Below are 24,276 nucleotides of genomic sequence, written 5' to 3'. Positions count from 1 at the left end.
GTCCGGAAAGCAAAGAAGCTCTTGTGAAAAGCTTTTAAGTAGTGATCTGTGACGCTTTCTTTCATTACCAAAAGAGGGAGCTCTCACAGAATTATATATGCTCTTAGTAGTGTTTTTGCTTTTGTGCTCAGCTTTTCTAAAAGTTCTGAATATTTTTTTTTTGTTTCTCACAAAACCTGGGGCCTTTTTAGTTTAGAAGACAGTAAATTTGTGACACAAATAATGTGAACTGTGATTTTTTTGCCATCTTCAGGTTCAAGGTGACCCCAGGTCACAAGTAAGGAAAAGAAGCTTTTTATTGGCAGAGTTACACAGCTGGCTGTCATTAAGTACATGATGTGGTTTCATTAAATACCATATTTTAGAATTCCAGTATTAGAAATTCTGATTCTTCAAAGCTGGACAATACTAGTTGGGCACTGAACTTATTTTCAATGATACATGATTTTTTGTGTTGTAATTTGGGTTCCATGCTGCATTCTGTTTATATGAGCTGTAGTTACTAATACTGGTACCTGAGTCACCTCTTAGCCATCCTTGAATGTTTTTATTTTTTCCTGAAGGACAGTTTTTGGGAAGGGTGGGTAGGATCTTTCCAGTCTGTCTTATGATATGAGGGGTAAATTAGTGCCAGGTTTATTTGTAACTGCTTCTAGAGAATCATTCAATACATTTTGGAGGGAGGGACTTTCAGAATTACTCAACTTGTTACTGAATTTTACCAGTGGATTAGGTTCAAAGCAGTGAGAAAGTACAGGTGCTTTTTTAAGTGGTTGTCATTTGGGGGAAAGCTTGTGTCTCAGGTTCTGCAACAGAGACTGCAAAAAATAGTAAGTTTACCAGAGAGACTTTGTGAGTGTTGATTCATGGTTCACCCTTATCTCCTTCTGAGCTTGAACTAGTTAAAGGAAACTCTGGCCAAGAGAAATGACAAGGATTTTAGCTGGTCTCTGCTGTCCTTTCTGAACCTGTACTGTTCCCTAAACTAGTTCCCTTTGGAAAAATTTCTTCTCAACCTAATAGCTTCTCTGACTCTGTGGCTCCAATACCCTGCTTGGTATTTCCCCTGTTTGCTCAGTAGCTCTCTTTTCCTTTGGGATGTAGTTGGAGCACATGTGGCATTCCAGCATTTATCTCCCCTCAAATCAAAGCCAAACCTCCAAAATATCTTAACTTCATGGAAGTTCAAAGCCCGTAAGTTGGCAACAGAATTAAAAAAAAACCAAACCACTTTTATTTGATAATTTGAGATATTTTTCCTTGCTGTTTAAAAATGCAAATTCAGAGGCTCTGGTGTGACCTGTTTTAGTGAGATTTTGATGCTTAGGACCAGATTCTCAAAAATACATCAAAGTTTAAAAGGCATTTTGTGCCTAATTCACTCCTAGGTCAGCTGTTCTTGAAAATGTCACGTCCTAGCTCTTGGCAAGACTGGAGCTTTATGTAGCAGGATTGTTGCATCAGAGTAAAATCCCGTTTAGAAACGCATATTGATGATGTGTTGTTAATAGATATTGTGTGAAGATTGCTGTGTGATTATTGTACCATAATAGCAGCGAGATTCAGAATATGTGCAAGGAGCAGACTGGCTGAGATAGAATCACATTTAGATTATAACTTTTCTCTCTCTTTTCCATTATGTTCTGGTTGTTTTGATCACTCGTAGTATTCTCAGTGCTGTGCAGAAACATGCAGGAGACTTGGGGCACAAGCTGAGTCGACTGCAATCAATGTGACAGAAAAATCAAGTCCAAAATAAGTTCATGCATTTTACTGAAAACAAAACCAACAAAAACGTTCAAAGTTAAGACTGAAATGGCTAGAATGGCTGTTTCTGACGTTTTCTGCATGTTCTGCAAAGGTAATATGTCTCCAAATATTGGAAGCTCCTATATTCCATACGTGTTGCCATTTCTAAGCAATACAGCAGATGTTTTAGGTGATCAGTTCAGGACTCACTGGCTTTGTTTAGATCTGCCCATTCCCAATTTTATATGATGTGAATGTGCTTGTCATCGTAAGTAGAGGAACAGTTCCATAATTAAAAATCTGTGCATAATTCAAAGTTGACACAGTAGCAGTACTAAAACACTCCCCAAGCCAGAAAATTTCATGTTCCTCAGAGTCCAAAACAGCTAGTTAGGAAAAGCTGTGGCCAGTAAAAATTAGCTCTGTGTGGCTTGAATCAAAACCTAGCTATTTTTTTGAGTTTGGTTTTATTGTAAGAGGTGGATGAAAGCTGACAGTTCTGATTTCTTTGCTGATCAGAGGGCCGAGTGAGCTGGTTTGTTTGCTTATTTGTTTTTAACAAAAGTTTCATCTTCTTTCTATGTAGTCTTCTCCCAAGCCACCTTCCTAATGGCGCTTTTATATCTTCACTTTTCTTAACAATTTCTTTGCCACTGCCCCCTGCTTTGCCAGCTCCTAATATACAAAATAACTTTTCTACCCTAAGAGCATTATTTTTTCTTTTTATTATTATTTTTTTTTCCCAAGGAGCTTTTTAACAGTAAATCCCCAGTGATTTTGCTTAGTTTTCTGATCACTTGAGATGGAAATTTTTTCAGACTTCATAAAAAAGCCCATTTGAAAATACAGGTTCTATTGCATTTTCTGAACTCTTTTGTTTCTTTATTTGGGGATATAAAAAGACTTGAGCTCTCATATTTTTTTCCAGTTGTAAATGAGCAGAGATATGTACCTAATAACTGAAACAGTACAGAGACTGTCTTCTGGAGGGGTCTGTGGGGAATAAAGAAGCTGCCTGCTGAAGTCTGCCTGGCCCTGCACCTTCTCTGCAACCTCAACCCTGCAAGATCTTTTCAAAAGAAAAATTTTTCTCTGTCTTCCATGTCCAAAGGAAAAATTTCAGCTCTATAGGTACAAGAATGAATCTGACACCTAATTTCTCCACTGTAGATTGGAACATTTACATTTGTGTTGATCTTTAATATATATATATATATATAATCCTGAAATATAGCTGGCTGACACAACAGAGTTCAGGGTAAGAACAGGGATAAATCTTCCTTGCATGTTCACATATGGAAACTTTGTTCACCTTTCCTCCAACTGTGAAATTGGTTTGAAATGATGGACTGATACCTCCTCATGAGTTATTCTTGATATACTACAGCTCTTTTGTGAACTAAGAATTATGTAGTCTTTGGGGAAACAAAATATCTTTCCAAACACAGTGTGCAAATGTTATTGTTAATATCTAGGAATTAATTTTCAATGCTAATATTCAGTGAATGTTTTGGAAACCTCTTGGACTTCTTAAGAAAAAAAAAATGAAGAACATAAATAAGATCAATAGAAGCAGTTTAAATACAGATTGTATTTTTCTGAGAGCTGGAAGTTTCAGAGTGACTCACAAGTCAGGCAAGCATCCCCTTTTCAAATTATTCAGATAAACATATATTCTGTGTAACCTAAAGGACAACTGCTTCACAGTAGCTTCATGACATATTACTGAAGTCTTGGTTGGATGTTTTTTTACTTGTACATAGGTAAATCTCCACTTTTGTCTCCTGGAGATCTCATTCTGAGACATGATCTGCCTTCAGTGACTGTCTCAGCAAGGGGGACTGGGAAACTCACCTTTTGGTTGGACTGAACCCTGAAGCAAGAGCACATTTGTGATGCAAAATTAGCAGTTTCGTATCAAAATTGGTTAAGAGGTATTTGGTTCCCTTCTCTCTCCCCCTGAAGTCCCTGTGCTTTGGGTGCGTCTCAAAACAGTCTTGTATTTGTCAGTCACCATGCAGGTCTTTCACAAGTGTTTATTCTGTGTTTTTTAACCACTATTAGATACCTATCAGGTAGAAGGTCCCCAGTGCACTGCTTAGAGAATAGCTGTAAAAGAGTGATCATTTGAAACAGTTACCAACAAGGCTAATGAAAAGAACGTTTCAGACCTCTTATCTCTGCTCAGTGTATGGGACAAATGTTATTCCTTATTTTATTAGAATAACCTGACATGGACTGAAGAGAGTAACAAAGTTGTAATATCTGGGTGGCCTCATTTTCTTACACAGATCTCCATTTGAGGCTGCTCTCAGGCAAGCTAACTCAGCTCAGTGATTTTGATGGACCAAACTTTTATTTTCTCCTTTAACATAACATGACAAATTGCCTGTGACAAGTATAGCTCCCTTCAACTGTTGTGAATAAAAATGCCTCTGGAGTGGTTTTCACAGGTTAAAGCACCTGAGTGAAGGGTTTAGGCTAAAATGCCAAATTTCAAAAGTGGGAGAAAAGTGTTCCAATTTGGATGTACAGAGTTAAGTGCCACCTTGGTTCCAGTAGCCTCCGTTTTATTGCTTTTATGAACAGTTTTAGAGACACCAGACACAGATTAAACATGAACTGCACTAGATAGAGAACAAAGGCAGGATGATCCTGGAAGGGCCTGGAAGGTGTCCCACGCTGCCCTGTTAGGTTTTGGGAGTTTTGATACATGTTGCAGCCTGAGTAGACCTTGTTCCAAGTTCTGTGGCTCAGGATGTTCAGATACAGGGTTTTAGAATTTTTTTAGCATGGGCAGCAGAGAACTACAAATAATAGTTGAGTGTGTTTGGAAAGTAAAGTTGGTTTTGCCTCCTGGATAGCTCATGCTCATTGCTGCTATTTGACTCCTCCAGACAGTGCTTTCATGGGTCGTAATTAAAAATGCAGTTTTTAAAAGAATGATGACCGGAGTGCTCTAAATAATTTGCTAAGTGAATGTGACAAGCAGTGGGTCTGGCTTGGAAAAACAAAATCAATTTTTTTTGAGCAATAGAGAAACTAACTCACTGCCACGGATTGTGAAAGGAAGCAGACTCAATCTGAAATTAGATGAAAAGCTTGAAATTAGATGAGACCACAATAGTCTGATATATAGATTTATATATTTGTCTATACATACTACATTCTAATTTAACTTTTTGCTGTTCTTTTGATCACATTGCCTTGACTTACACAGTAAACAAGTAACTCTCCACAGTGTGTGGGGAAAGATTTCTAGGTAAAGTAATCCTCCTAAATTAAATGTGAAAACACAGGGTTTTCCACCGCTTCCCTCCTACCTGGCCCTACTGCAGAAAGTCTTTGGCTGTAATGGTGCCTCAAAAGCCAGAGCAGAGCTTGAAGGGCTGCAGTTAGTTGCCCTCTTGCTGTAAAAGGAGAAAAAATACTGATTTTTGTCCAGGTGTTGTGCCAGCCTTCAGAATCAAATGTTTCCTGTCTTATTGCTTTTCATTCCTATAATACTAGCAGTTTGAAAACACATGAAACTGAGCTATAGGGCTTCCACTAGTTGAAGGAAGTAAGGAAAGGGTGGAAAAGGAAAAATGAATGTGACAGGATTGGTGGGTCAGTGAGTTTAGAGCTGAAGATCAGAAAGTTAGATCATCCAGTCTGGTGCATGGGAAATCAGTTCCATGGACTCCCTTCACATTGATTTCCTTTGGCTCCTTGAAGAGATACTGCTTTAATTAGGGAATGTGTGTGCTGCCATGTTTCTAGGGATGACAAAATGCTAGCTTGGTCTTGGATAGGTGTGGTAATTTTGAGTATTTCCTAGGTTTTTCTTCTTATCTACAATACATAGCCTATATGGACTCCTTGTCTGTAAATATTTACTCCTCTCTGTACAGTGCAGAAGTCAATAGACACACCTCAATATAGACACACCACATACATGAACATTTACATGTCTGTGGTAGTGTGTAGATATATGCAATGTATTCTGTGTGTGCATATATACAATTACAGTAATGCTAAGTGCAAAACCAACTTTCCAAACAGAATAAGCTCTGTCTTTCCCTTTTGAATGCTTGGCTGCATGGAGCTGTAGGTGTGAGACTGGTAGCTTTGACACTGCAGGGTGATGCCACAAATGGAAATCACTACAGAAGGATTTCGGAGATGATACAGCCTGGAGATCTCATCCACACCACTTTACAGTCTGCAGGTTTCCCCAGCATTTACTCTGCTGTGTGTTATACAGAAATCTCAGCTATTTTGGCTTGTAGACAACTAGTTTGGTTTGCTTGCAGAACTGAAATATGCTCTGTTGAATGTTTAATATTTGGAGATGTCTGAATGTGAGATACTGGAAATACAGCCTATTTTTGAGGCTTTCTTCTAAATAAAATGGCATGTACTACCATTGTATGCGAGTCACTTGGTTGCTGGTAAATATTGCTGTCTTTGAGTGGAAAGGGAATATATTTTGAGTGTTTGCAGAACAGCTCCAGCCACTGAAGCTATGATCTGGAAATTGCTGTGCTGTGCTCTCACACAGCTTGTCTGCATCTCAGGCCAACTCCAGCACCTTAAGAGGAAATAACAGCTGAGATAAACACAACTAGATAATTCCCACAAAACCAGAAGTAAAGGCAGGGAGCTCTTGTATAGGGAGGGATTTAGGATCTGGGGAGCCAGAGAAAATGTCAACTAGGGAAGATGTGTTTGCTCACATTTATCCTGTTGCTGAATCACAGGAAATTTTAAAAACATAATTCTTAAGTTTCATGTATGAAAATGTATTTTTTTTGAAATCTTATATTCAGAAGGAATTTACTCATGTTGCACCTTTACGTGTCTTTTCCTTCCATTTGTGTTGCTACCATTATGGTGTGAAACCACAGGAGGCCTGCTTCTAAAAAGTTTGTCAAATATTTCTTTTTCCTTTGGCTGGGCCCAGATGTGTGAGGAAGTGGATGGTGTCAGTGCCATAATTCAGAGCTTTGTTTTCCAGTTAAGTGCTGCCCTGAGCAGAATTCTAATACAGAGTAGGAGCCAACCCAAATGCAAACACATGCTGCTCACCAAACATGAAGGTGTTTAATGGCTTACAAAGAAGGACTCTTCTAGGGAAAATTTCTCATATTTCAGAAAACTTCCCTGTAACTCCCTCAGAGTTTTAAGTGTTTTGTTTTATTTTGTTTTCCTTTCTTTTTACAGAATTACATTTTTTTCCAAAGCAGTATTTTCTTTGAACCCATCTGCCTTCTCACTCACCACCAGTGTGCTGGCTATTCTGGCAGGATGACAGTTTGTTATATTAGGTATTAGTTGACATGGAAAGAGCAGGACAACTGCTAGCTAAAATACTCAGATTGGATTTGGACTTTAGAAGATAAGTTTCAATATTTATTTAGTTATACACAGCAAAAGAAGGTTTGGGAGAAATGATCTTGTGGTCAGAGCACTTGTATATGGATGTGAGCAGCTGAAGTTCAGTCTCAAGGTCCAGAGGGAGCAGTGCAGGGATGTAAACCTCTGAATTTTTGCCTCCCTTGCTGTGTGATCACAGCCTCCTGAAACTGCATGTTTAGTTTTAAAATTGCGTATGACCTGTCTGTTACCTGAAACAGTTCATAAACAATGGCTAGATAGTCAATATCCCATTACTGCTCTAGGTAGATATGCTTGGTTTTAATTAAAAGTTCATTGAACACAGGTGCTTATCACCCACGTCCCCCTCCAACAAATGGTGGACTCTCCAAGTTGATAATTGCTTTCAAAGAGGCTGCTCCTTTCCTTCATAAGATTCAACATGGGAGGAATTCACCACTAAAGAATGGCTGTGCAATGCCTAAAGCAATCTGCATCATGTACAGATTTTGGTTGTTAATGGCACCGTGTGTGGTCTGTATAGTTTTTCCTGCCCTGGTTAACTGGGTTTTTTTGTGTTTGTTTTTTTTTTTTTCCCAAATGTAAAGAGAAGAGTTTATTAGCTCCTGCTATTTCCTATGTACTCTAAAACATAATCCAGTGTTTGTGGCATTACAGTAATCTCTATAGGCGTTAAGTAATTGATGTCACAAGCACAGGATTATAACCACAGCTCTGCAATTTACATAATAATACATCAAACTCTGAAAGATGTGTGTTGTGGTTTGTTACCAAAACACACCCTTTAAAATGCTGACTGAAATGGTGGAATGAATAGATCCCAAACCCTTGCAATATAAATATATATGCTTAATTTAAAACATACGCAAAACCACAGCGCCCTTTTTTGTTAGTGAAACTCCAGAGAGGCTGGATTCCAAGCTGGATGTGGGGACAGACCATTGGAGAAATAGGCCTTAGTCTCCTCCTTCGTTTCTGGCAGGTCCAGTGCTTTTGGGGAAGAGCAGAATCATAGAATCATAAATCATTAAGGTTGGAAGGGACTTCAGAGTTCCAACCACCCTGCCATGAGCAGGGACCCCCACTGTTAGACCAGGTTGCACAAAACCTCATCCAACCTGGCCTTAAAAACCTCCAGGGAATGGGACATCAACAACCTCTCTAGGCAACCCATTCCAGATCCTCACCACCCTTATAATGAGGAATTTCTTCCTATTATCTAACCTAACTCCCATCTCTCAGGTTAAAACCATTACCCTAAGAACAAGGCACAGAGAAGGTATGGGCAATATCATCCAGTCTTTTTCCCCAGTCTTTACTGAGGCAGAAATACCAGTGCTTCTGCATGTACCACACACGTTCCCTTAAACTAATAAGCTGAAGGGTGACTAGAGCACTGGCTGGCTCTGCATTCACTTGTCTCAACATCTCAGGCCTGAATTAACTAGGATGGAAGCCTATGAACCTGGGAGCTCGGAGTCAAATTTGCCAGTTGGACTCAATAAAGTGATTAGATTTACTTGCCATGTTTTGACTTGGGTTAAAGAGAGACTTATTAAATAATCAAGGAAGTTTTTTTACTAAAATGCTCATATGAAAAGATGCACTGTATATACATAGGATACATCATCAAACCCTAAAGTTGCTACCTTTGGGTTTCTTCACAGAGGTACATAAGGATGCTGGTTATTTTGCAGAGGCAGAAAGACACAAAACTTAGGAGGCTTTCTGTTGTCATAACTCTCATCGGCAAAGTTAAGGATCAGTTCATTCCAAAGCTCTTCATTCCTCCTCTCCTTCCCTCCAGAGATAAGATAGTCTTAATGACTTTTTCTTGTAATTGCAAATATTTATAGTGAACTGATGGGTTGTAGGATTTTTTTTTGGTTCCTAGTGGTTCAATAAAAATCTGGATACTATCTTTATGAGCGGTCTATATGTAAATAAGGCAACCTATAGCTAAAGCACCAGTAGATGTCACTCAAGAATATGTGGAACAGACTGTGAAATTGTGTGACCAATAAAACTGAGTGTGCACATTTCAAATGGGCTCCGCTGCACAGCTGCTCATGTTGTTCAGCCTCCCACGGCTGTTGCTTTGGGCAGTGATTTACTGCTTTGGGTAGTAATTTGCTCAGCAAGGCTCTGGGGCTGTGACCTACTGCCAAAGGTACTCTAAAGTGTTTGTATGCATGCCCAAAGATACCTTGCATAGCTTTGCAGTCTTTCCTTAGCCTTTGTTGTATTTATGTTCTTTCTAAATAGCTTTTCAGCATAACAGGACCATAAGAACTGGGAAGGAGCTTGTTAATAAATAATACATATAATAATAAAAAATACAATATAATAATGCAATAATAAGTAAATAATTGGGGCTTACAAGAAGGCTGGGGAAGGAATTTTTACAAAGGTATGTAATGATAGGATGAAGGGTAATAGTTTTAAGTTGGCAGAGGGTAGATTTAGGTTAGACATTAGGAATAAATCCTTTAGTGTGCGGGTGGTGAGACACTGGAACAGGTTGCCCAGGGAAGTTGTGGATGCCCCCTCTCTGGAAGCGTTCAAGGCCAGGTTGGGTGGGGCTTGGAGCAGCCTGATCTAGGGGGAGGTGCCTACCTCAGGGGGGTTGGAATTCATTCAATGATCTCTAGGGTTTCTTCCAACACAAACCATTCTATGATTCTATTAATACATGATGCCTGCCTGCTGTGTTCTTGAGATAAATAATCAAAGCTGGGAGAAGGAGAGTTCTTAGCTGCCTGTTCAGCAGTGTTGTGGAGAAATAAGAAAGTATCATGTATCCTTGGCGCTTAGCTTTTAGGATAGAAATATGCAGGTGTCAGATATTAAATAGAGGAACATATGAACTGGAAGGATGAGCAAAGTAGCTTAATGGTTTGGTGCTGCCTTTCATCCTTCAGACTTGGTTTTGATTTTAAACCAGAATAGAGTTACCAAATACTGCAGTGATCCAGTGTATGACGAGGATGCTGTTTAAATGGTTTTAAATGCTCATTATAGCTCTCAAACCACTTTATAAATGTTTTCCCACACTTATATTATCAATAATTGATTCCACAGAGTAGGCTACAGCAGATGCAATTCACTAAAATCCTAGTCAAGTGTCAACAAGCTGACTGGTTCATTTTATCATTATACCAGGAAACTTTAGCAGCTACTAATAAAGGAAGTACAAAATGTGAGATCTTTCTTCATTATATGAACAAAAGCCTGTGATTTCAGGATGGAAAGAAAAGATTATTGCTTGGCATAACATGATCATTAAAAAAAAAAAAAAGCTTTAAATCATCAGATTATCCATTTTAACAGGATTTGAATTAGTAGCTTATTGGGGTCATTATTTAAATCAAGAGTTTTTGTTTGGAGATGTGTTGCATTCTGAAGGGAAAAGGGATTTGAGTAGATAAACTTGTATTTGAGAAACTAGACATATGTGAAATGCTCATTGAGTTATATTTACTTTTTTCTAACACCTTATTTCACCTAAGCCTTCATTAGTAAGCTTTTCCAGATATTTATTAGCTCTGATTATTTTTTAAACTGTCCAACAACAAACAAATAAAATGTGGTTTACACTCCATTATCACAGGAGTGCTTTTTGCATAGGAGCAGAACACACCAAGTTGCACAGCTTGTCACCTGTCAGGTAGCAATGGGCAAGAGTGGGACATAGCCTTTAATGTCTCCCTCTTTGCACCTTCTCCCTCTTCTCTCCCCTTGACTGTGCAAAACTGTGGAGGTTCATAGTGGTGCCCATGGACAGCTGTGCTGGGGCACCCACACCTTGCCAACTTGCACTCTTAGGATCTCGCTCATCTTTTTCTGAACTTCTGGGTTCTTTCGTGATATAATGTTAGATGATAGCTTTCAAAAGCATTGACATTAGAGTGTGCCAATAATAAAGGCCATAGAAATGTGAAATCCACCTTTGCAAACCCTGCAGGACACACACAGCTCTATTTTGTGAGAAGGTGCACTGTTTTCAATTAGTCTTATGTCAACACAGTTTATAGAAGAGAAGCACTAATTCAGAAGTTAAGAGGAAAAGGTACAATTACTAACACTTTGTGGCAAAGCTTCCAAAACCAAAAATCAAACAAAAAAACCCATGCACTTCATTTCAGTGTGAAACCCTCTGAATTGCATAGTAGATTGAAGGTAGTAAGGAGAGATGCTGGTTCAAACCACGTTAAAATCAAATGGAAGAGATGAATAGCAGAGACCAGGCTGGGAAAAGTTCTCCTGTGGTTCCAGAGAGTCAGTTCCAGCTTTGTGTGGGTGGACTATGACAGGAGATGTCAGATGGGCAGGCTACCTTTGGGTTCATGGCTGCAGAAAATACTGCCCGTAGAGTGAAGGCAGCGAAATGACACAAACCCAACAAGAGCTTTCAAAAGCTGAAGTTGATCTCAGCTCTGGGCTTTGGAGTTTTTTACGGAGACTTAGAGCAAAGCAGGGATAGATGGTCAAGTGAAACCCCTGCCAGAGGATGCTGTCTGCTGGGATGTGGGTGAGTGGGATTGCTGAAGGAGTTTTCAGCAGAGCAGCCTTGTGAGTGTGCTCCCTTGGTGGCTGGCTGCCACCTCCAGCTCTGCTTCTCAGCTCTGCTGGTTTGGGGGCTTGGAGGTGATGTCCTGGGACAGGGGTAAGGATATCTCTCAGATCCTGGCTGGAGAAAGAGTGCAGGAGGAGGAAGATGACTTTATAATTGCTTTTTTTTTATCAGTCTTTCTGACTGTATTGACTTTATACTTGACACAGCTTTGGCTGGGGAGGCCCAGATACATTCAGAATTAGATATGACTAGGCTTATTCTTACATGAGAAGAAAATCATCAGTTGCTACAGAAACAGCTCCATATCAGTCTCGTGGGACATCTTTGCATCTGGCTTTTTTTCCTTCTCTTTTGCTAATCTGCAGATAAGAGTCAGAGCAAATGCAGCACATCCCACATCTATATAAAAGGTTGGAAGAACTCTGCAGAGAGCAAAGTGTGAAAGAACATCTTGTAGATAAGCTAAACTTAAATGAATGAGTTAATACACATCCCCCTCCCCAATTTATTTTTTTTTCTAGATTTGTAACTCTCACTGAGTTACTTGAGGTGAAAATGAAATTAAACCAGTCAGAAAATATTTTAAAGACCACTAAGGAAGAGAAAGGAAATGATCAGAAAGGAAGTTACTAAGAAAAATTTAGGAAACAATCCGAGGAGTGAGTTAGAATCTGTGTCAAGAATATTGCACACAGCAATGGAATAGTAATCCAGACTCAGGCAAGTTGTTTAACTTGATAAATTAAGGTATTAGTTAAAAATAAGTGTATATTATGGGTGAATGGGGACCATTCTGCACACTTCAGACCAGCTCACCAGCGAGGCTTTTCAACTGGTTTTCTAAAATCTAATGAATTCTTGATGCTTAGTAGATGAATATTTATTGAGCGAATCAATGCTTAATTTATTAAAAAATTGCCTTCCTTGTATTTTAATATGATTTATTACTCATCAGCGCTTATTGCATTAATTAAAGATTGTGTTAATTTTATGGAAGTGAACATGATCTGCTGCAAGTTTGCCCTAATGAGCTGTTGGGACCGTGCCTCTGGGTAGCACCAATGCTAGGAAACCACACCAGGTGGGAAGTGGGTATGAATCCCCCATGGCCTCTTCCTGCCTTTGGGCTTCCAAATAACCAGCAAAGTGAAAAGAGAATGCTGCCCCTTAAGGGTAGGACAAGATTACAGCAACAGAGATACTGGGGGGATCCAGGGAATCTTTTAGTTTGCCTCTTACATGTTATGGTTGATGCTGTGGAAATAATTTTAGTGTTTCTGATGGAATGCCCTTTTGTCAACATAGGTGAAATTGAGCTTTAGTGATATTGGAAACTGTCACCTCTTGCCTGACCAGGGATGATAGGCATTACAATTCAGTGCTCAGGCTGTAAGGAATTCTTGGAACAGTATGTTGCCTGAAAATGGGGATGGTCCCAGGCACCTCTGCAGGGACAGGTGTTTGAGACATGGAAAATTACTGAAGACAGAACAAAAAAGCCAGGCGTCTTGCGAGAGGAGTTTTTTCAGGAAATCTGTCAAAGCAGGGAGAGGATGATCATGCTGGAGGGGAGCAACAGCTGCAATTTACATCTTTCAGCACTGAAGGGAGAAGCAAATATATAAAGCCCCACAGCCATGGTACTTCAGATGCAATTATTTTATTAATCTTTGTGACACTTGTAACGTCTCTCTCTTTAAATTCAAATTCTGCTACTTTTATAGCTACTCATAAGTGTGCCAGTGTGGGGCTAGTTGTTTGTTTTGGGTTTTTTTGAAAAATCCATCTAGTTGCTAGACTGCTTGTATCCAGCTGAGCCCTGGAAACAGCAGAGAAGCTGGCCCTGGAGATCTGAGAGCAGGCTTGAATTTCTGGGAATTGATTGGATCCATAATTAGTGCATTTTTGCATGTTTAAATGCAGAAAATTGGAATGCACTTTGCTGTTTCCTCCTCTCCAGGTGAGTGTGCACAAACTTCCCTTGCTGAGCTAAATTAAAGAAACCTCTTCAAGGGCTGCTGAAGGTCAGAGCAGAGCAATTTTTCCTCTCCCCGTGCACCGGTCAGGCAGTAACTGCTGTGCTCCAGCCCGGAGCGTTGGGGTGGAGCCAGTGCCAAGAACCTGGTGGCATTTCAAATCCCTTGCAGCAGTTAGGTGTTAGATGCAAAAGATCAGTGCTGCTCCACTTGAAGTCAGAGAAATAACTTGAGCTTAAAGTTCAACACATACACAAAGAGTTCCTGAATCTGGAGTTAATTTGTTTTTTCAACAACCAGCTTGAAAGGCACTGTTCAAACAGGGAAAAAGTTACAAACTGAGCATTTGACTTGTAATAATTTTATTTTATTTCCCATTTTGTTAAGCCTATTCTATGTGCTGTTGTTTTCTTCCAGGATCAAATTAAGCTTTTTTGGGTTTTTATTTAATGTTTATTTTTACTGTTGTTAATAGACTCAAGGCAGGATAAGGGCCAGCTGGGCAACATGCCTTTCTCTCTATTCCAAATCTCTGCATCTTGCAGCCTTTTCTTACACAGGATATTTATATATATATATATATATATATATATATATATCCCCCAGTAGTGAGGCTTTCACAGACTGTAGGCTTTGGATATATATTCCACTCTCACTGTTCATTAGGTATGCATCTAGTTGTGTTTGGAAACAGAAGTAAAGCTTTTGGCCCAGTGGGTGCTTAAACCCTGGCATTTCATAGACTTTTATATATGAATCAGGATTAAAGAACAGAATGTATATAAAACGTAGCTCATTGGGAGATGTTTTGTCTTCTGGCTCCCATTGGTGAAGTGGGTCCTTGCTTACACTATTGCTTTATTGCTTCCTAGGAAAGGAGGGTGGGTTGAGCAGACAGTGGAGTAGAGAGAGTGTACAGGAATGGTTCTTGTGGAGGTGACACAGGCAGCAGCAGGGTCTTCTGCTCCCTTTTACTATTACTCTGGCACACCTGGAAAAAGGTTTGGCATAGGCTGGCCTTGGTATTTTATAATAAGTAAGTGTGATGAAGCACACTGCTAAAATTGTATTCAGAATGACTTATCAGACTTTAGAGAACAAGAAGTGCCTATGAAAACAGACAGGAATGGATTTTCTCAGAGATATGATTTGCGTTGTACAAGAGTGCAGGTACTGAAGGCCAGGAAGGTTTCAGAAAATGTGTTTGTTCAGCCTGAAACTCCGCTTGGCTTCCCATTCACTGTTGGGCATACAGCTCAGGTTTATTCAATGGATGATCAACAGTGTCCGTACACTTACGCCAGTGAAGCTTTACTTACAGAGAAATTATAGGTTTGGAAAGCAGATCCATCAGTCATCATTTCCAAGGACGAGTGTTTAGGGTAGGGAATACCAAGTTGATGTTTCTTCCTCAAGGACTTTCATCTGTCACCCTGGGAATACAGTGAAAGCAGTGATGAGAATTAGATTAGAAAAAGATCAATAGGTCTGACAATAAATGGAAGTAAGACAGACATTATTGAGCAGATTAGGAGAGAGAAATTAAACTGGACAGTATAATATTCGATGCCAGCTAATGTTGGGCAAAGTTAGGGAGAAGACAGTAAGTTAGAAAGTGCAATGAAGAGGAGGCAGTAACAGTCTGTCTGTGAGATGGGGCAAGCTCTGCTGGTGATGGGAAGCTCTCAGCCCACAGAGAGGTGGAAAAGGGTGATAATGGTCCAAGGCATTGGTGGGATAGCTTGTTTCAGGCAAAAAAAGTTTTCTAACCTTTGCATAGTACAGATTAGCTTACTCTGTGAATTTTTGGAGCCCTTCCAGAAACCTGTCTTCTCTTTGAACTTGATTATTTGCCATAATAACTCCCTGTATTTTGCTATCTGTCCAAATACCCAGTGATGATCAAGTCTGGCAAGCTTTTGGGGTGAGCGATATCTGATGGCAATGAGATCCATGGGCTGACTGTGCTCAGCATGAAAATAATCTTTCCTTTTATCAGTCTTGACTTCACCTAGATCCTTTTACATGTCTTTGAAAGGTTCACCCCAAGGCGACATACTTGTTTTTGATCACAGTCAGGCTATGAATCAGTGATTGATATGAATAAAGAACTTAGAATTTCTTGTCTTAGTTTTTTGTCTTCTTCCCTGTGGAATCAGAAATCACTTTTATAAATATATTGGTCCATCTGTGCTTCTAGCTATCCATTTCAAGTGTATGTTCCAAAAAAGAAATAGTACCACTTTATAAGTGCAAATAAAAGCACATAAAAAAGGACCGAGCAAGGGGCTTTTTCTTCCTCATAAAGGACATATGGATCCCATCCAAAAGAGTTAACACTGAGCCATGTAACTTGTAATTAATTCTGCTATAAATGTCAGAACACTTACTTTGTAGGTCTAAGCTGACCCACTAAAATTAGTCCCCTTTTAACAATTCCTTTTATAATTTGTTTTTCAGCAGAAACGGCGGCTTGACCTCCTGACAATAACCAGCCCCGGTAAGTGAGCTCTGCTGTACAGCTCTCTTCTTTTTCTTAAAGAGATGCTTGTCTAAATGTGTTTTTTCCCTGTCTCTGACATGCAAAATGAAAAACACTGTTCCCCAGAAAATCTTTCATATAATAACAAGTGACAGCTATATTGTGCTTGGCAAAGCCCCGGGCAGTTAAACGTTCACAGAGCTGCCTCTTCAGACCTTTACTCTATGAGTTTGAGTGCTGATATTTCTTTAAACCTCCTGGGGATACAGTTAACGTTGTCTGCAGGGCAGATGCCCTCGAATTCACAATGTGTGTTCCAAGTATCACAGAAATGCAAGTTTTACTTTCCTTGGTGGCAAACGTGAGCAGTTTGGGAAGTAAGGAGGTGGTGGCCACCTGTGCGTGTGGCGGGAGACAGGAGGTCCAGGCTTAGGTCTGGAGAACCCAGTGTGTTAGTAAACTTATAGGTAAAATTAAAAGGCTCTAAGTGATGTGCTTCATAACCGCTTTTGTCGTTTGCCTATTGAGGAGATAAACCAAAAAGTGTTACACTGGGGAAGCGTTGGGTTCTTTGGCGCAGTGAGTTTTGAAGTTCTCAGCTCCGTGATTGAAATGCAGGTGCTTTGCACAGTGCTCCTCTTTGATCTCAGCTCTTAAGGCTGGATGGCTTTTAATTTACTGCTATTTTTCTGGCTCAATTTCTTTCCATTAGCTGCTACAGAAGTTGGCTGCCCACTAGTTTCAGATGTACACTGGGCTTGAACAGTGCTACCTTTTGGTTAACTTTTTCAATTTTTCAGATGTATGTGCATATTAAGCTTTCAGTTTGACTTTAACTGGGACTAATGAGTTCTGGCTTTAACTGGGAATAATGTGTTAGCAAAATGAACAGGTGTTATGGGAAGTGAACAAAATGTGACACACATTAGCTTGGATAATAATTTTGCATCAATAATTGTTCTGACACTCTAAATGTAGATATCATCGGTGACACGGTTTCTCCTTCACTAACCTTGTTAAAATAACAAGAATTAAAATAAGGAGGAGGAACACTTTGTTGGGACAGATGTTTGAGGCTATTGGCAATTGCATCACATTTTTGCACGTTCACTTTTTATGCAGTTTGCAATTATGTTAATGTATGCTCAGGGCACTTGCTGATAAAAGCAACAATACAGTGTGATACAGCCATTGTCACTATTCTGACTGAAACTTCAAGGACAGACATGGCACCTTTTTCATTTTTTGTATCTTCAGCAATCCCTGTTTCTAGAGGAAACAGAAAAATATCTCTGAAGTTCTTAATCATAATAAACACTCATATCTTGAATAAGGCTTCCAAAGTCTACAGACTTTTTTTTAATAAGAGAAAAGGAGGGCTGGGGACCAGAAAAACTGAATATGAGACTTTTCTGTAAAACAAATCTGTGCTGCCTTCTTCATAATTTCAGATACAGTTTTTACTGGAACAATGAAAGGGCTGACTAAGTTGAGTCTGTGCAGGGGTGTGATCACATAAGTAGCTATCACTGCAGAACTCACAATTTAACACAGCAATCTACTAAATCAACACAGCAATTAGTTGGAAGCATCAAAATACCTAAATACTAAACCAGCTTTCAATAACTGTAGGTAGATGTACTACATTAACAGGGGGTAAAAAAGCTTTCCATAACAGTGATTTTTTTTTTTTTTTTCCTGAAATGTGAGTTTTACCCTTTCCTATTTAGCCAGAAATCGACAATTAGCTACACAGGAAAAAATAGCATAAAATTGTGCCATGATGATGTAATTAAGTACGTCCAGTTTTGCTTTCAGTAAAGGGAATTTCAAAAGCGGCCTGATGCTGGATCAGGCCAAATTTACTGAAGAGCTTGAAGCTGAGTTTTTTTCAAAGAGACTGAAAGAGTTAGGCTCTTAATTCCTAGCAAGATTGAAAAACATCAACCTGTGGATTAAGAGGCCTAGTTTGGGACTTCTAAATACAAAAATAAAATAAATCATAATACTGAAGGTTTTATCTTTTTTCTGACATAGGAACTTTTAAATATTCCACTTTTTGAGTCCTTGCTTTATGATCTGATGTCAACCATCTGCTTTGAGAAAGCCGTGATATCATTTATGATGGCTGACATCAACCATAATCACTGTCACCCCTTAATTTCCTGATTCAGATTCAGGACTGAGCTATTTAGTTGCAGCTGTTAGTCCTTTGGGTGTTGTTCCTGTTCTCCACCTTGCTGTGGACAGGCAGACTTTGTGTTGGTGGTGAAGGTCACTGAGCCTTATTTATAGGTGGAAAGTCCTACATGTCTCAAGCAATACCAGCCACCAAAGCCTTACTGCTTAATTGTAAGAAGAGACAAAGGACTTCAAAACCAAAGGTGACCTCTATGATTTGCACTTCTGTCATGACAGATATTATCTTTCTTTTGTGTGTGTGTGAAATTCCAGAACCAGTTTTTGTACATTTAGTCAAGGATTGCTTGGTGATCCCTTGAAGGTATTAAACAGCTTTTCTCCATGTACCACTACAAAAATTTCAAAAAAATTACCAGCACATTAATGACATCAATTGCAAGGTACAGTAATGCCGTTTCTGTTAATTATGGATGTTAAGACACAAGTGCTTAAACATTCAAAAGAGTTTGTAACATCATAGAAACCTTAACTTCTGTCAGTCACACTGTTCTCTGTGGCTGTTTTGTGATTCCTCTGGAATCACCAATGGGTAGGAAGTAGGGCAGGGATCCCTACCCTGCCCATCCTGTGCTCAGCTCACCCTGCAAGGATGATCCAAAGCTGTCTCTTGACTTAATCCACATGCTTCCAACCAGGAAACCATGTGTGCCTGGCTTTGCAAAACCCCACTGAGCAGGTGATTGTCTTAAAAACATATTTGTATGTCAAACTGGACAGATATAGATCACTAATGTGTGACTGGGAGTGAGGGCATGCTGGGAAAAAAAACCAAAACCAAACAAAAACAGAAAAACAAAAACAAACAAACAGTGAACAAACAAAAAACAAGGCTGCAGCTCCAGCTGTGTATCTGCATACAACACGAAGAGCTGACCTGTTCCAGCACCACTAAGGAAACAGCTACAGAAAGCTCTGCAATGTGTCCCAAGCTGGAGGAAGTCTTTGCTTTGCTGTGGGTCTCAGAAACAGCCAGACACAAATGATGCATAAGCTGGGAGCGAGCCAGACTCTCTCATGCTCAAATGTATTCCTTTGAAGTACCTGACACCCATGTAAAATGTGGGAGGGAGTTCATTGCTCTGCCTTACTGCTGAGTAGCTGGAGGAATGTTAAGTTAAATTTCTCAGTGCTCTTGCCACACTCCTTTCTTCTTGCCCTTTGGCACGCGAGTTACAATTAGATTCTAACGTGCTGTTTGGTTCAGGGCGCCGGAGTCAGAGCTGATGTGTGCAGTGGGGTGGGGGAAAGATGTTAAAAATTCATTAGTAGCTGGCAGAAACGTGCTGGCAGGGGGTGGGACACAATGAGGTTTAAGTTTTGGTAATTGAAATTAGTTTTACCTCTGAATTTGATGAAAACCTTCTCTTAAGACTTCTTAGGGTTGACTTTGGGTTTTAGGATGAAATCTGCAGGTGCTTTCATTTGGCTTTGCTGTGCAAAGGAGCTGGGGATCCACCCTTAACTTCTACCTGGTCATGTTCTAGTAACACCTGGAGCATGTACATAGAATCACATCACATTTTGTGGTAACCACTCAGTAGTTGCAAATAAGATATCCCTGTTTCCATAGCTTTTCCATGGAGACAAAGCTTTTTGCATCTCTTGTGTTTATGATGGTAATACAGCTTTCCAGTTTCTCTTCTCAGTCAGATAAGTTCATCTCCCATTGAAGTATTTTTTTTTAATTATTGATACCATAAATGGAAGTGAGTTGGAAACTATTGGCTTTGAAAATAGCTGCCGTGATATTATCCAAGAATCATCAGGGAAATTCTTTCAAAATTCTCTTTGATTCAGCCATCCTCAGGGTTTTATCCTTCTCTACCAGTCTCTCTACTGCCAATTTAAAATAACATTCTCTTGAAATCAGTGCAGTGTCAGGAGAAATTCATCAGCACCGTTGGTGCATGTTTCCCAGATGTATATAAACCTGCTACATTTGGCAGCAGTAAATTGATTGCATTTAAAAACCTGGGGTAGTTGAATATTCCATAGCTCCCAGCTTGGCTACAGCATGGAATATAAAGTATTTTAAGTTTCTTTTGGCTCTGTTTTAGTTGAAATAAAGTACAAGCCGACTCCATAATTCCTTCCTTTTGGTTTGCTCAGACTTTCCTCTGACCACATTAGAGGTTTACATGCCAAGATGGAGTAAGATATTACTAATTCTTTTGGAGTGGCACTGAGTTTTGATCAGAAATGATAATGACTGTGCGTGTGCTTCCCCCAAATATCCCAGCTCTTGCACTTTTTGACAGGGAAAAAAAGCTTGATTTTAAAAGTATTCATCAGACTGATCTATGTGGTGAAATACTTTTCCCCCTTTAATTTCATCAGTGCTGCATGCTCTAAAAATGTCTCAATTTCATTAATTTGTGATACACTGCCACAATGAATTCTTTTAAGGTGGCTTTAGTTTCTGCCATACATATTTTACTGCTTTAAATTATAGATATCGGACTGTTGCCTAGTTAATTTCTTTGGTTAGGAAAATATATTTCTACTCCTCTGGCATTGCATAAAGTGATATGTGGGATTTGCTGTATTTTTTAGCTGACAAAATTTTGCCTTTTTACATATTACTGCTTATGAGACCTCAAGTAAAACTACGTAAACGAAGGAGAAGTTTTATAGCATATTTGAAAGTTTCATTTAACTAAACATTCCTCCACTAAACCCCCCTGCAAGACTTTTCCATTACCTTCCTGGATAGTTTGGCTGTCTACTTCTTTCTAATTGAAGCATGAAAATAATATGAACTCAAAGTCATGAAGCTGTAAGACAGGTATTAGTAAAAATGATACAGAGTAATAAAATGTGACAGAAAGTTGTTTGCTGCTAGAACTCAGGTACTATTTTTGCTAGTCCTTATTAATTAATAGGACATTGATTTTGGTCTAAGTATGTGTCAAGGGATAGCATCTGAGTTTTTCAACAGCCTAACATAATTACTGTTCGTGTTTGTTAGTGAAGCTTCATATGCTATTTTATTTGGAGAGGTGGTGGAGAAAGGAAATTACTTACCTTTCCAGTAATAATTGAGTCTCTTTTAAAGCTCAGTGATGGATAGGAGTGAAATTATTTCTCATATCACTAAGACACTGGATATGAATCCACCCATTTCCCCACAGAAATGTAAAATAACTTGGGGGTACAATACCTCTTTACTCAGCAAGTCAATAGATGCCAAATACTTTGTTTGAACCCACAGTACAAGAATTTATTTACCATACAAATAAAACGTATATGCTGAAGTCTCAGCTTAAACTGAAATTAAAGAAATTCTAGAACTACAGGATGAAGTTTGTTCTAGACTTAATGAAATTTTAGCAAGATCAAATACAAATAGAGAGTGGAGAGAACATGTGGAAATTTTTTTATTTTTTTTTTTTTGTACCATTAGGGTTGTTTTCATCTGGCTTGAAGCTAAATAGGAAATTTGAATGAATCCAATTCATCTTCACTGTATCTGAAGAGTTGTAAAAACTTTCATTTGCTGTTCTAAGGAAGAAAATATTGTTGCTTGTAATTATATATTAGTGCAGATCAGTAACTTCCTAATTCTTACTTATACCTCTCTTTGCTGGAAAAACTACTTCAGAAATGCTACATGTTCACTGAATGGTGTTGCCCTTCCCACCATCTTTTCCCTGTGCATGTCCCAGGTGAACAAATCCACCCTGATCTTTCTGTCTGTCCCCTGGCCTATCAATGTTAGTCTTCCCAAACACCGTTTATATCCAACTCAAATATCAGTTGTGAGACCTACTTAAAAGACACTTTTTTGATCCAATAATGAAACCAGATTTTTTTTTTCCATTTGCTTGCAAAATATTTACATTTAGTAAGACTGTTCTGTTCCCACCTTTGCATTTTATTCTTAAAATGACCTTTTTGGGGGGGTACATGTAAAATAAGTGATATTTGCCAAGTCAGAATCAGACAGCAGGTACTCTTAAGACTAATCCATTACTTTTGAGGAAAAATATCAAGCTTTTCCACAATAACTTATTATTATTCTGGGTCACCATGATGTTTCCATGCACCTTGGCATGTCCCATTAATTGGATCCTTACATAGGAAGGTCCAGCATAGTTGCATTGAAAGCTGACATTTCTAACAAACTGACCTTTTCAGGCCCAGTGATACTCCTATAATGATTATCCTCTAGCATTGTTTGGACACAATACCACATACTTCACAGCACATAAAGAATATGTTCTTTGAGAACTATTCAAAATGCCCAATCTCAAGTTAGCAAAATGAGAAAATTGGGTGCAAACATTCATCAGTGTGTTATTGTGCAGGTATCGATTTGAATGCCCTTTCATTTCTCTGGAAAAAAGTGTTGTATTATAGAGCTCTAAATTAACTTCTGTTCTGCTTTTTTTCCCCAGTAAGTATAAAAAGGTCAAATTCATTCATAAGGCTGAATAGATTTGCAGGATATAAGCAATAAGATAGCAATCAACCTTCAAATAACCTTTAAAGAGACAGTATCTTTTCTTATGAGCAGTAATTGATCTGCTCATTAAGTCACTGCAGACTCTTTGGGACTCACCTAGGCAAAAATGTGTAAGACCCATGACAAAATTATGTCAGCTAGAACAAAACAGGAATAAATCCTCATATGGAAGTATAAATACTGTGCAGGTTTTCAGGGGTGTAAAGCTGATGAAAAGATTGACACTACGATGTGAATTCCTTGACTTAAGTGTTACAAGGCTGAGTGAAAACAGATATAGAAAAGACCTTGAAGTGTGAATTTGGTATTAGTGGGGATGATGATGATGATGATGATAACATGTGCATATGTGCCCCAAACTTGAATAAATCTTCAACTTCCCTTCTGTAAATTTAGTGGCTGATGTGGGCAGGGGATCATTGCAGTTTCCCTCTATGTCTAGGGGAACAGGTGCAAGGGAGTCTGCAATACATGGTGCTGGCTTGCCAACTGTACTGCAGTCCCTTTTTTAAGGCTGAGCCAGATTGTGAAGCAACAGCTTTCTTTGCTCTAGGACTTCTTTTTGAATGTATGGGGGGCTAATTCTCTCTGCCTATGCAGAAAGAAAACCCGCACCCACCTTGTTGCAGAGCTGATTCCCTGCCTGCAGCCTGTTGTAACCTTCACACTGTCCTGGGCTGAGTGTCTCTGCAGCTCCCCTGGTGTAAGGCAGAGCAGTTCAAGGGCTGCTGGAAATTTTTTCTAGGAAGCACTATTTAGCCAGAGGCTTGCTTAGAGGACTGGGATTGTCGATTTAAGATACCGATCAGAAGATTAGTGTTCTGTCCGTGTCCATATTTCATTTCTGCATGTAAATCCATGTTATTTTTTTAGTATTATTTTTATGAATTGCACATAGGCTGAGGACTATCTGTGCATAATTGATTACAAGGAGTTGTCTTGGTTTTTATCTTTGATCAGAATTTTCAGAAGCAGCAAGTATCCCAGGTGACGAAGCTTTTTATGCTGTAAATGTTTGCACATAATGTGTTCTGTTTTACTTCACAATGTGCAGAATGTGCATCTGGCTCATTTAGAGAAAGTGAAAGTGAGCAATTCTGTGCACAGGTGTATTGTGCTTTTTCTCTTTTTGCATCAGCTTGAGGAAAACTTAATTTTATTTTTTTTCACCGCAAGCCCCCAGCCTTTATTGAGTATCAAGTGTTTTTAGAGCATGGAAAGCTTTCTTCTTTTCTAATGAAATTTTCATTTGCAAGGATATCGGTATGGAAACAGCCTCTTCACCTAGAAATGTTTGTTTATTTGTTTAATTATGTGCTGAGTGACCTAAACATGACTTTGTGAAAATCAGTGTATTAAAGGTCTGAAAGAAAGCAGAGGATGTTATTGGCACAACAAAATGGAGTGCAGTGCAGGAACGCATGAGCAGAGACTTGGATAGCAGAGC

General features: G+C 39.1%; 1 protein-coding gene across 2 annotated transcripts in view; it reads left to right on the top strand.

The window, feature by feature from the left end:
* Positions 1-24,276, top strand: part of LOC127386921 (BEN domain-containing protein 5) — a 911,971-nt gene that overhangs the window by 459,303 nt on the left and 428,392 nt on the right. The window contains exon 6 of one of the 2 annotated variants that reach the window (XM_051624630.1): positions 16,144-16,180. In XM_051624630.1, coding sequence (XP_051480590.1) covers positions 16,144-16,180 — 37 coding nt within the window. Of the gene's footprint in view, positions 1-16,140; positions 16,181-24,276 lie in introns of both variants that reach the window. The other variant, XM_051624629.1, reaches the window with a different exon arrangement.

The sequence above is a fragment of the Apus apus genome, chromosome 7 (assembly GCF_020740795.1).
Source record: "Apus apus isolate bApuApu2 chromosome 7, bApuApu2.pri.cur, whole genome shotgun sequence".
Classification (NCBI taxonomy): Eukaryota; Metazoa; Chordata; class Aves; order Apodiformes; family Apodidae; genus Apus; species Apus apus.
Note: the sequence above shows the minus strand (reverse complement) of the source record. Positions and strands in the feature narration are given on the sequence as shown.